The 13850-nt window shown below is 45.5% G+C and overlaps 1 protein-coding gene across 6 annotated transcripts in view; it reads left to right on the top strand.

The window, feature by feature from the left end:
* The window catches only part of GARIN5A (golgi associated RAB2 interactor 5A), a 341662-nt gene that overhangs the window by 156784 nt on the left and 171028 nt on the right, over nucleotides 1-13850 (top strand). For all 6 annotated transcript variants that reach the window (XM_078655307.1, XM_078655308.1, XM_078655304.1 and 3 more), the window contains one exon: nucleotides 2034-2212. In XM_078655307.1, coding sequence (XP_078511433.1) covers nucleotides 2034-2212 — 179 coding nt within the window. The remainder of the gene's footprint in view (nucleotides 1-2033; nucleotides 2213-13850) is intronic.

Genomic DNA, 13850 nt, shown 5'->3' with positions numbered 1-13850 from the left:
CAGTTTATCCTCGTTTGTCCTCTTCTCTTTTTTGCTTGATGGGAAGTAACAGCCTGGGAGGGAGAAAGAAATGTTATGCTTGGGAACATTTATGGCACAGAGATTTCTGTTCAGTTTCTGTTTTGTTGCTTCAGCCCTTATTACCTCTGGTGACTCACTTGCCCTATCGAGATATCTGAAGAATTATCACATGATGGTCTGCTAAGGGTCTCACTTAATGTGTCTCTGCAAGTCTTTCTTCAACACTCACAATTTTTCTATCAATTAAGCTCATAGAGCCTGATAGATAGTTTGTGATTGAATTAGTAGCTGAGGCAGTCTTACCACTTGCAGGCAGCATGATTTTCCTTTTGCCCATTCTTGACAGTTCTATAACCAGCAGTTGATGCCAGATGGTAGATTTTGAGGGAACGGAGAAATTGAGTGGTGCCTGGCACAGCCTTGGCTTGGTCTTGAACCAGGCACAGCCCGGGCACGTCCTGCGAGAGAACGCCCTGGTTTTTATGGCGCCTCCCCGCCTCTTTCATGGCCAGCAGGATTCTGGACTTTGTTGTCCCCAAATAAGGCCTCGGTGATCAGAGGTCGGTAGCCAGCACACAGAGATCCATCATAATCAAACCACACACAGATACACATAGTTAAGCCCACAAGTAGCATACACACTCCATATGCACAAATCAAAGATAAACACACCACTCCTTTGCATACTCCAAATGCACACGACACGCGCACCTCACAGAGATGCTACCCCAAGCACATTTACCAAATAAACCTTTTGCACAGACACATAAGTACATTCTTGAAGTTTGTCATTCCCCACCACATGTACCTGTAGTTTTTGCCTTACAACACATACACAATACATCTGTAGACACAAAAGACACCCACATCCCTCTCACACATATCTTTCTGTCTCACGTAAGATCATACACACAAGCTTTAACACACACAGTACCCAGGCAAAATTGCAGGTAATGCGGAATGCTCTTGCTAGGGCTATCTTTGACATTCTCAAGCGCCAGTCAGCTTGTACGGGGCTACGTGAGCTGCATTGGCCCCCTATTAGAATTTGCATCATGTTTATGGCCCTCTGTATACTACACAAGGCCTTCCATAAAACGTGTGCAGTGGGATTAGGCAAATGTTCCACCGGTACAATCCAGGCATGAATCTCCTTTCAGTCCATCTTATAATGGGAGAGGTGTGGCGCCGAGGCCAGGGAGACTGACCCCAGAATCTGGGGATCACGGTTCGATTCCCGGTGCCGGCGGCAGATTAGCCTAGCACCATGTGACTCTTGGCAATAGCTTGCTTAATCTTCCCGACGGCCCCCACCGCCTAGAAACCCGACGGCCCCCACCGCCTAGAAGACCCTAACTGGTGATTATTTGCCCTTTACAAATGTGGATTATTATTCTGGTCACTCGGCCTAGAGTCCAGAAGAAAAGATGGAATGGAAGACCTTTCTCAGTCGCTGCAGCCAGACTTTGGAACTCGCTTCCCCAGTCTCTGACTTTTAAGGGCATTTGCCCTTTAGAAAGGCCTTAAAGACCTGGGTGTTTACCACATAGACAGACCGATTAGCACTATGTAAGTGTTTAATTGTAGACAGAAGTGGACTTATGTCACTACAACGCCTAGATGCCTTAGGCATTTGTTGCGCTTTATAAATCCTGGTAAAATCAAAGTGTATTCTCTTTCACATCTACCCACACACATGGTATCGCCATCTCTCTTATTTCGGCTCTTAGTATCTCTCTCTCTTTCTCTCACACATTCAAGCGCACAATTACAAACGCTGTATTAAATTCGATCACACACTCCCATATATACAGAAACACACACATGCACACTAATTTTTCTTTTTCTCTTAGTATTGTGCACCACACACATTTTATTTCAACAGCTTTCTCACTGCTTCAGTTTGTTTCTGACACCCACCCATACAAACCTGTCATACATAAACACAGAGGCACACTTACATGCACAGGTTTCTATCTAAAATCTTGCCCAACCTCTGTTCTTTTTTGTAGGTTACCAAGAAAGGTGAAGCTATTGACATCCACAACCAAGTAACCTTGGTAACACTGGGCATCGCTGCCACTAGTCCCATTCTACCGCTGCCGAATGTCATGTTACTGGCACGGCCTAAGTACTCATACCTGGATCCAAAAACCAAGAAACAATTAGTAACGCAGCTACAGTTGAGCAGGTAAGATCTATAGTGTATGTCAAGGTAAGTTTTGTCATTGTTAGGCATTGCCTCATAAACACAGCATCACCAGTAGCCCCTGTTACTAACTTCTTTACCCACCCTACACCCCTTACACTTAACTGTATACACGTTGCCTTCATCCTCTAACTTCTAACCACACAGCCATAATGCTTTTATCTTACACTCTTAACAACATTCCACAAACCCTTAACGTTTTATTCTATACCAACACACTTAGTTCTGTACCCCAAACCTTGGACCATATATCCTTAACCCTTTATGTTATAACCTTAGCTATATGCCCTTACCTTCTAACTTTAAACCATTTGCCTAAACCTTAATTTTTTACCCTAAACCCTTAACCCTAAATGCTATCCTTATGCATTAACCCCAAACTTGTAACCTTATACCCTTAATCATATGCCTTTAACCTCAGCCCTTGACTGCATATCCCTAATCCTGTACCCCTAGTACATAACCTGGATGCTTACTTTCATAACCACTGTATCCGATATCCTTAAAACTTCATCCTGTACGCAAACCCTTAACGCTATCCTCAAACCCTTAACACTATTTCCCACAATCCATTAATTTGATACACTTAACCTTACACTCTTAACTCCTAATGTCATGCCTTTGACCTTTGTCTCTTACACCTAAACACATATATCACAAACCATTAACCCTCAATCTTTTTCATTATGCTTCAAACAATATTTAAACCTATGTCCCTTACGCTTAACCCTATTCTTTGGAAAGACAGAAGAAATCCTTTTTGGCAATAATGTAACTTTCTGGAACTCTTCATGGCGGCCTTCATATCTTGGCACTCTTCCTTGTCCTACCAGAAAGCAAAAAATCTGGGAGTCATATTTGACGAACAGCTTTGTTTTTCTAGTCAAATCAAATATGTTACCCCGTCATGCTTTCACCTTCACAGGGCTTTAAAGAAAGTGTTCCAGTTCATTCTTTAAATCTGCAGAAAGTGGCTATTGTGGCTCTTGTGATAGCGAGGGCAGATTATTGTAATGCGTTATATCTAGGAATCCAGAGGCGCTTGCAAATAAAACTTGTCTCTTCAAAACAGCTTGTCTGCTCTTGAAAATACCCAAATTCAGTTCTATCTAAAAAAGCAATTGTGATTTGCATTGGCTACCTATTAGCGAGAGAGTCAAATTTAAGACCATTTATATGGTCCATTAGGCCTTACACAATGTGGGTCCAAGCTTTTTTCAGAAGATTTTTTTTCTGGCATGTTCCCTATCGCAATCTTAGCTCAGGCACTGCCAAATTAGTGGCAGTCCGAAAAATAAAGAAAGCCAAATGGGGAGGGAGAAGTTTCTCCTTCCTAGCTTGTAAGCTCTGGAATACTATGCTTCTTTCCCTGAGAGTCCAATCAATCAGGGTGCTTTTCAGGAAGATGCTACAAACCTGGCTTTTTTCCATCCATACTAAGTAGCTATCTCTGCCCACTGATTCAGACGCTAGTGCTAAGATGCCTCGGCAGTTGCAAACTCTACAAAAGGTTCACTTACTTACTCGAAACCCTAAGCCCAAATTCTTAAACCTATACATTTAACCCAAACACCATACTCTTAAACTCTATACTTTTAACCCTATACATTAATCCTTAAATTCTAACGGACAATCCCCAGTAGTTCCCAATCTGTGTGCTGCGGCACCTCGTGCGGCGTCAAAACTAGCCAGGGAAGCAGCGAATAGATGCAGACCAAGCAGCCAGTTTGGGAACCACTGCAGTAACCCATAGTCTTTGGAAGTATTTATTTTTTAAGAAAGGGTGACCTGCAATGAGAAGCCCAGGTCAGATATATTGGAGCCTTCCTACTAGATCCCGCGATAACACAATGCCCATCTATCTGGCTCGTACATAGAATTAAATATACATAGAAAGAAGTGCTCCAGTGGAGCTTCATGAATGGTGTTGCAGTGCTACCTACCTTTCAAGCTGTACTTCGGGTGAAGCAAAAATGGTCTGTGGATCCTGTGAGGCTCTAGTTTTAGCTGGTGAGCAGTTTCGTTTGAGTTCAGACACTAGTCCTGAGCAGCTGCTGCTGCAGACCAAGTCAAAATGACTGTCTTCAAGCTTGCAGCCACTGTCAGCTCACAGGTGAGTGTACAACTACTGTAGCTATAAGTATAGCCAGTTGCACGATTTTGGGATCGCCATCTTACTTTGTTATATGTATATATTTCGTTTGTACGATTTGTTTGATCGGCACAAGCTTGTACAAAGTTTGTAACGTTTGCATTGTACAGATGCCTCTGTAATTCCAGTTGTCGTTCCCCAGGACTTTCCACTGCCATTCTTGAGACCGTAAACTTGGTCAAAGTGTATGCGCTTTCATTACCCCCCAAAGAACTGCGTAATCGATCATATTTCTCCCTGGCCTCTAAAGTCTGTCCTTAAGTTTTTTTTTGTTGACAGCAGTCTTGTGCATTTCCTGTGTACATTTGCAATCTTGTTTAAGAGCTGCTGTGTATGTAACTCTGTGACTACATTCTTAGTTCTTTCACTAAACACATAGATCCTTGTCACCCCCTTGTCTAGTTTAAACCTGTGTGTGTTTGCAGATCCAATCTGTCACGTCTTACTATACCAACTGAACAGATGCAGAGCCGTCAAATTGTAAGACGCATTATAAGTGAGGACTAATTCACATACTTGACATCAACACAAGAAGGGATATGAGAGAAAAAACAAAAATATATAGAACACCAAAACACTTCTAGAGGGGACTAATGGATGGCTAACAAGATTATTGGAGCAGCACTCTTATACATCAGAAGTGGTTCCTTAACAACTAAAATGACCTGTAGGTGAGCTTCCTATGCGATCTCGCAAAAGGTGCCAATGAGAATTATTTGTTTCATCCGCCGTCCATCTCACCCTTCACTTGGTTCCCAGGAGTGAACCCATAGCCTAAAGGAAATTTTATAAAAGCAATTTGTTTAAACAAATATCCATATGCAAACCCCAGTGCTGAAGAGTATTTTTTCTTAACTAATTAAAGTTTTTTTATAAAACAACTGTTATATTTCTGTTCTGTTACATCTATGATATAATACCTTCATCAGCTTCATCCCAGTTATTTTCAGGGAGAAAAGTGAAATATTCCAGAGAAAATCGAAGTACTTACATGCCTTCACCCATCACAAAAAAGTAACATAATGGGGGGCCAGATTACCGGTCAATAGGTCAAGGCAGCTACGGGTCAAAAAGATTTGGGAACCACTGTCTTAAGCCATAGTCCCTCAGTGTAAAAACCCTAAACCCCATACCTTTAAAACCTTTAAAACTATTGCCTAAAATCTTACCTAAACCCTTGCCCCTGACCTCTTAAACCATATCTCTTAATCCTTGACCCCACAGCAAACACCTTTAACCCCAAATCCTTATCTCCTTTCACACTGCTGTTACTTCAATACATTTGGAAACAAACATTTTGTAAGTGTTACTTGTTCAAAGTATTTTTCTAGAATAGTTAGGAAGTGTTATTTTTTCGAATAGTTGCTTTTGACGTTTTGAAGCATACTTAGAGTGGTTTTACTCAGATCTGGATATAAAGGAGAGCAGCAGGGGTTGGCGACAGAACCTTTCCCTAAATGAGATTTAAAACTACTATCCAGAGAAAAAAAATGTATTTCTAACCTCAAATGATTGGTAGAAATAAGATTAGGCATTTGAGTGTCTTGCTTTGGTTGAACATTAGTGTATAGGACATTGGAATACAAATAGAAAACAACAGTGTATCTTGCGCGCATTGAGACTTCCTCTGTGCCAGGTCTAAGCTACCCACTGAAAGAGAAGGGAACGCATCGACATAATTTGGTTCATTCCCTTATAAATAAGGGATTCCCTTGAACTCACCCTACCCGAGCTACACTAATTTACTCAGTGCACCCCGGATATATGTTACATAAGTGGGAAGCATAAATAGTCTTTTTAATAAGGACATTAAAAATATATGTTTTTCAGTTTAACATATGAAACACTTCATCTGTATGTTACAGTGAGGATTTTAGACACATTGGTGTTAGAGTCCCAGATGAGTTTTGAGGGTGGTGCACTATCCTCAATTGGGTTGTCAAGATGTGTGGTGTTGTTCTCAGTTATATACTGAAGATCCTTTTGTGTGCGCAGTTTGCCTGGATGAATAGTGTTATGTTCTTAGGTGGATTATGAGAATAGATTTTGGTTCTCAGGTGGATTTTGAGAACAGTGTTGGATTCTCATTTGGATTGTGAGAATGGCATTGGGTTCTTATTATTTGTAAGGATGGTGCTTTGTTTCCAGTTGGATTGTGATAACAATGTCTAGTTATCCGTACGATTGCAAGAGTGATATTAGATTCATAGCTGGATTGTAAGAACGGTATTGGTTCAGAGTTAGTTTACATTGATGTTGTTGGGTTTCATATTTGGATGGTCAGAATGTTTTGCATTGTATTGTGAAGTTGAAAGGGGTTGTCATTTGATGTTAGAAATTAGGGGCTCAAGTTGTCAGTGGTATGCACCCTGTCCAAGTAGGGACCTTTGAGTTCTAGTCAGGGTAAGGGAGTTAAAAACCCAAGACAGCCCCTGCTCACCCCTTTGGTAGCTTGGCACTATCAGGCAGGCCTATCTCAGAGGTAATGTGTAAAGTATTTGTACATTAACACAGTGAAAACACTACAAATGGATACCTCACCAGTTTAGAAAAATAAACAATCTTTAAACCAAACAAGACCTAAACGACAAAAATCCAACATACAAAACTCAAGATACAATTTTTGTAACGTTTTAAGCAATTCTGTCCATAGAAATCTATGGATGCAATGTTTTTACACAAAGTACCTTAGATGTGTAAAAATTCAAATGGAAAAACAGCCACTGAGGAGGGAAGTGTCAGAAAACTGAGCGATATCGATTTCTGAGTCCTTGGAGAGGCGATGCGTCAGTTCTGCTTCACAGAGAAGTGTTGCGTCTAATCCAGACTGTAGGGGGATGTGATGCATAGAAATCCAAGGTGGCTCCCGTCTGCGGGTGATGTAGTGAAAAACTTGGCAGACAGGTGCGATGCATGAAAATCCAGGCGCGATGGAGGTCGATGCAGTGGCGGCGGCAAACTGGCTCTGTGTTGATTTAGTCAGCTGTGGTCCCACAATGTATTGATTCTTTCAGCAGCACAGCTGGGCCTGTGTTGGATTCAGTGCGGGGTATCGGACATGGTGCGCTGAACTCGGGCTGTAGCAGTTTCTTCGGCTGCGGACAGGAGCTGCTTTGATTTATTCGGCCACATGCAGTGGTGCTTGGAAACGATTCCCACATGGCAAAGTTGCGTTGTAAAAACAGGCGCTGGAAGGGCAAAGCATTGATTTTCAAGCCTTTTGTAACTTTTTGCAGCAGGAGCCACCTCCAAGGACCAAGAACTAAGAATTGACACCACTTTGCAGGTCAGAACTCCTAACAGTGGAGTTCAGGGATGCTGCATGTAAAGTCTTTGATGGCCATGAGTTTTCTTAACAGGAGGCACGAACACACAAGCACTTGGAAAAACGTCTCAAGCAGGATACAAGGTAAAGTCCAGTACTATTCCTCTCCTAGACAGAAGTAGCAACTGCAGGCGAACCCTGCAAAGCAACACACAGCAAAGGGGCAGAACTCCTCCTTACAGCTCTTCTTCCTAGCAAAGTCTTCTCTTGATCCAGAAGTGTTCTAGAAGTTTGGGGGTTTAGGTCCAATACTTATACCCCGTTTAGCCTTTGAAGTAGGCATTCTTCAAAGGATAGGCTTTGTGGTGCACAAGTTCTTGCCTTGCCCTGTCTTGGCTCTAGACACACTCCAAAGGGGTACGGGATAGTATTGTGAGAGGCCAGGCACAGCCCTTTTCAGGTGTAAGTGACAACTCCTCCCACTACTCTAGCATCAAGATATGCAGAACACACCTCAACTCCCTTTGTGTGACTGTCTAGATTGAATGCACAAACAGGCCCCTGTCAGTCTAAACCAGACGATCATTCCAAAGGCAGGCAGAGGCACAGGATGGTAAAACAAAAAAATGCCCACTTTCTAAAAGTGGCATTTAGCACACACTTTAAAAGCCGCATTTAATAAAATATGTGTTTCTAAATTCTGAGCTCGAGCCCAAACTCTAAATCCCTAGCTGTTCCTAATTGAAAGTTGCACTTGTAGGATATTACAAGGCAGCTCCAATGCTAGGCTTTGGGAGCGCTAGTCCTTGCAATACTGAAAACTAATCTGGCAGTATTTCACTGCCTTACATGTAGCAAAAGGGAAGGTTTGGGCCTGAAGAGTAGTTGCACTTGCCTGGTCGATCTGGCAGTTTACACCTGCACTCACAGACACTGCAATGGCAAGCCTGAGACAGGTTTATAGGGTTACTCATGTGGGTGGCACAAGCAGTGCTGCAGGCCCACCAGTATTATCTGATTTACAGGCCCTGGACCTGCACAGTGTGCTTTACTAGGCACTTTAGCACTGATCAGCAGTTGTAAAGTGCCCAGAGTACATAAGTAGCAAAAACCAAATCCAGCATAATATTAAAATAAACCAGGAGGTAGAGGCAAAAGACGGAAAACTACGGCAAGGATGCCAGGTCTAACCCCTGTCCCCGCCAGCTGAAAGTCGAGACAACTACCCAAACCTCCTGGGAGTTGTCATCACAAAGGTGCAAGAATCTGGACAGATCATCAGTATTGGCGTGTTCTGTACCAGGGCTGTGTTCCACCATAAAGTCCATCCAGTGTAGAGGAATGGACCACCTCAACAGCTTTGGGTTCTCACCCCTCATATGCATTAACCATCTCAGGGGTCTGCGGACTGTCTGAACCCAGAAGTGAGTCCTAAACAAGTCGGATGTTAGCTTCTTCAGTGCTCAGACCACAGCAAAAGCTTCTTTCTCGATTGAGCTCCACCTCTTTTCCCAGGAAATAACCTCCTGCTCATGAAGGCTACAGGTTGTTTTAGGCTCTATTCGTTTAACTTTGCTAGAACTGCCCCCACCCCATTCTCTGAAGTGTCTGTCTGCACATCGAATTCCTTGGCAAAGTCAGGTGCCTTAAGCATGGGCACCGTGCACATGGTAACCTTCAGGGTATCAAAACTAGTCTCAGACTCAGTCCAGATCACTTTTCTGGGCGGCTTCCTAGAAGTCAGCTCCATTAAGAAAGCAAAAATGGTGCCACGCCCCTTCACAAATCTCCTGTAATAACCTGTGAGACCTAACAAGCCTCCAATCGCTGTCTGGGTCTTGGAGAGCGCCCACACCAGAATGGTATCAAAATTGGGTTGTACGGTCACTGCATGGCCGCTTCCTACCTGGTTTTCAAGTACACCTCAGACCCCTGGCCTATACAGCACTTACTGGCCTTGATAGTGAGGCCTGCCTTCTGCAGAACCTTCAATACTTCCCAGAGGGATGCTAGCGATATTCCCAACTGGAACTGAACACTGCAATGTCATCCAGGTAGGAGGCGCTGAAAGCCTCCAGTCCCGCCAAAACCTGGTTGACCAACCTCTGAAAGGTGGCAGGGGTGTTCTTCAACTCAAAGGGCATCTCATGGAACTGGAAGTGCCCCTCTGGTGTTGAGAATGCTAACCTCTCTTTGGCCCCGTCGTTCAAGGCAATCTGCCAGTACCCAGACGTAAAGTCAAACTTGCTGAGGAACTTGGCAGCTCCCAGCTGATCTATGAGTTCATCAACTCTGGGGATGGGGTGTGTCAGTCTTAGTGATGGCGTTGAGCCTACGGTAGTCCACACACAATCGCAGTTCAGGTGTGGCACTGGCTGCAGCAGCCTTTGGGACCATGACCACTGGGCTGGCCCAAGGACAGTTGGAGGGCTCTATCACCCCATATGCTAGCATCTTGGAAATTTCATCCTTGATGCTGGCTTTGAAATCGTCAGTCAACCTGTAAATTTTGTGGTTTACAGGTGCAGTATCCCCATTGACTACATCATGGGTACACCAGTGAGTAACTCCTGGGGTCAAGGGAAACAGAGAGGCAAACTGTCTCAGTAACTGGTGACAATCAGCCTGCTCTTTCAGGGTCAGTGTTGGCGGGGGTTCACACCCTCTCAGACCAATCTTGCTCCCTGGCACACAGGAGGTCAGGAAGAGGCCCACTCTCCTCCTCCATTCCATCATCTGTAACCAGGAGTAGTAACTTCAGACCTCTCAAAGTGAGGTCTGAAGCGGTTCACATGTAGGACCCTCCAAGGGGTCCTTGGAGTCTGCAAGTTCACCAGATAGGTGATATCACTCTTGCGGTACACCACCTCAAAAGGCCAAATCCATTTGTCTTGGAGAGCACGCGGCTCCACTGGGTCCATGACCCACACTTTCTGGCAAAGCTGAAACGCAACCAGAGTGGTATTCTGGTCATACCAGCATTTCATGCCCTCCTGGCTTACTTCCAGGTTCGCCTGAGTGAGTTTCCTGAATTGGGCAGTCTAGTTTCTGAAGGCCAACGTGTACCTAAATACATCCTAGGGGGGCTTCCTGGGAGCATCCTCACAGCCTTCTGTCACCAGACTCAGAGGTCCCCTTCCAGGGTCCCCATACAGCAGCTCAAAGGGAGCTAAAGCCAAGTCCCTTTTGTATCTCCCTGTAAGCAAAGAAAAGGTATGGCAAGGAGACATCCCACTTATGCCTCATGGAGTTGGTTAGACTGAAAATCATGCCTTTCAGGGTCCGGTTGATCTCTCAACTAACCCATTATCTTGGGGGTGGTTAGGCATGGTGAACTTGTAGCTTACACCACACTGCTCCCACTAAGACTTCATATATGTGGATATGAACTTGGTACCCCAGTCAGATACCAGCTCTGTGGGGAAACCCACACGGGAAAATATCCCCATCAATGCCCGTCGCACCACAGGTGGCGTCATTATTCTCAGCGGTATAACTTCCAGGTTCCAGTTGGCATGGCCCACCAGGACCAGGATAAACCTGTTGCCCATGAATGTATTGGGGTTCAGAGGTGCCACAGTGTTGATGCTCATCTGCTCAGTAGGGGTGGTCATGACAGGGGAGGGCTGGAGCAGAGACCTACATCTTCCTCCACTCTTGCCTGGCAAGTTTGGCAAGACCAGCAATGTGCATCAGAGTGCCTTCTCATTTGGGGCCAACAGAAGTGGGTGACAAGCCTGTCAAAGGTCTTGTCATGCCCCAAATGTCCATCCAAAGGCACATCATGAACCAGACCCAGTAGCAAGGATCTGAAGCGATAGTGTACCACCAGCACACAGGCTGCCCCAGGATCAGCAACCTTAGGATCACTATACAAGAGGCCATTCTCCTAGTAAATCCGGGGTGATCCAGACTCCTTGCCAGCTGCCTGGTCCACAGCCATCTACCTCAGACCCTCAAGAGTAGGACATTCTTTCTGCTCCCTGCAGAATTCCTCCCTAGTGGGATCCCCTTCTTGCTGACACATGGGTGAGCTCAGGCAAGTCTTCCAGTTTGGCCACTTGCTCCCCTGTAGGTTCTGGGGCTTCCTCCTCAGGGTCCGCCTCCTCCCGGACTGTGGGAAATTACAGGGCTTTTCCACGCCTTCTGCCCCTCCTCTTCCTAGCAGGGACCTGGGCCACACTTTCAGGCTCTAGGTCCTTTTGATCACCCCTACTAGCTGCCATGGACCAAGTGGTCACGCATGCCCAATCAGGCAACCCACCATCTCAAGTGTGACTGGTGTGCCACCTCACCCAAAGGGGAATCTCCAGGTCATTTCCCAGCAGAGAATCAACAGGCATGAATAGACTCACAGCTATCCTCAAGGAACTGGAGACTACCTCCCTCCCCCAGTTCTAAGGGAACCTGTGCCACCTTGTACTGGCACTCAGAGTTGTCTACTGCAACTATTCGGTGGCACACATTTGGGGCTACCTGTTCTTCAGAGACTAGGTGACACTTTAACTTGGTCACACTGGCTCTGGTGTTTCTCAGAGCCTCCACACTCTGTCCATTGAGGGTCACCCACTGCATGTATTTCTTAGTGTTCTCAGGCACTCGGGTCTTCTGGACCATCTCAATGCCTCCTAGTAAGACAAGGGTCATCTCAGCTGGCTCCTACCCTTCTCCTGGAACCAACTCCTCCCCAAGGGCTACACTGGCCAACCCTGCGACTGCGCACCAGTTTGTACCGTAGTCCACTGGGGACATTTGGGATCCCCTCTCATGTGACTCTCTTGACCACATACAAAACACTTGCAGGGACCCCTCTCTGCAGGCTTAACTGTAGAGATGCAAGGCTTTTTCTTACCTGGGGGACTAGATTGGGGGCCTTTTGAGAACTCCTTCTGTTTACCCTTGTCCCCCAACTCTTCTTCCAAGAACCCTGCCCACCCTTGGCAGAGTCTCTCACATATCCCTTGTGGACCCTGGTACTCTTCCAGAGGTCTGCCTTCTGAGCAAGCTTTCTGGGGTCATCCAACTTGCTGTTAATCAAATTATGTTACAGTAAACAAATGATGGACGGAATGCTGACAATGCAAACATTCTCCCCAGTCAAAAGATCTGGGTTAAATCCACCGTTCTTTTGCTCACCATGCCACACCAGTTTAGACTTAGCCATATGCAAATCAGTCTTGACCCTGTGCCTCATGGGAACAGTCCAGACCGAACTGCCAAGCCAGGTCCTCCCTGGACCGGAAACCAGCATCCTGGGACCGGTTTCAGGGTATGTCACCCTTCAACCAGGCTAGCTGGACTGTTCCCATGAGGCACAGGGTCAGACTGATTTGCATATGGCCATGTCTGAACTGGGGTGGCGGAGTGAGCTAAAGAATGATGATGGATTAAACCCGGGGGTGAGTCTTTGCAATGTTCAGCACTCTGGAGTGTCCATCATCCCCTTTCGTTTTTCTTTGTTTGCCCTATATTGGCAGGGTATGCCCAGACGTGAGTCCCTTTCTCACTTTGCCACTGGATTCAAGCTAGCCTGGCTGATGACGGCTAATTAGCCAGAAAACGGTCCTAGGATGCTTGTTTCCAGTCCAGGGAAGATATGGCTTGGCAGTTCGGGCTGGACTGTTCCCATGAGGCACAGGGTCAGACTGATTTGCATATGCCATGTCTGAACTGGGGTGGCGAGTGAGCTAAAGAATGATGATGGATTAAACCCAGATCAGTTGACTGGGGGTGGGTGCCTGCAATGTTAAACACTCTATCCATCATCCCCTTTGGTTTAGCGTTGTTCGCCCTAAGTTGGCAGGTTATGCCCAGACGTGGGTCCCTTGCTCACTTTGCCACTGGATTCAAGCTAACCTGGATGATGATGGCTGATTAGCCAGAAACCGGTCCCACTATGCTTGTTTCCAGTCCAGGGAAGACATGGCTTGGCAGTTCAGGCTGGACTGTTCTCATGAGGTATAGGGTCAGACTGATTTGTATATGGCCATGTCTGAACTGGGGAGGCAGAGTGAGCTAAAGAATGATGATGGATTAAACCCAGATCAGTTGACTGGGGGTGATTGCTTGCAATGTTCAACACTCCGTCCATCATCCCCTTTGGTTTTGCGTTAATCAAATTCTGGCACAGCTCTGGAAAGTAAAGACTATACAAGTGCTCTCAAGAAATCACATTATACAACCCCTGAGTCTCAGTTACCTGT

Source organism: Lissotriton helveticus, chromosome 7 (assembly GCF_964261635.1).
Source record: "Lissotriton helveticus chromosome 7, aLisHel1.1, whole genome shotgun sequence".
In the NCBI taxonomy this organism is placed as follows: domain Eukaryota; kingdom Metazoa; phylum Chordata; class Amphibia; order Caudata; family Salamandridae; genus Lissotriton; species Lissotriton helveticus.
Note: the sequence above shows the minus strand (reverse complement) of the source record. Positions and strands in the feature narration are given on the sequence as shown.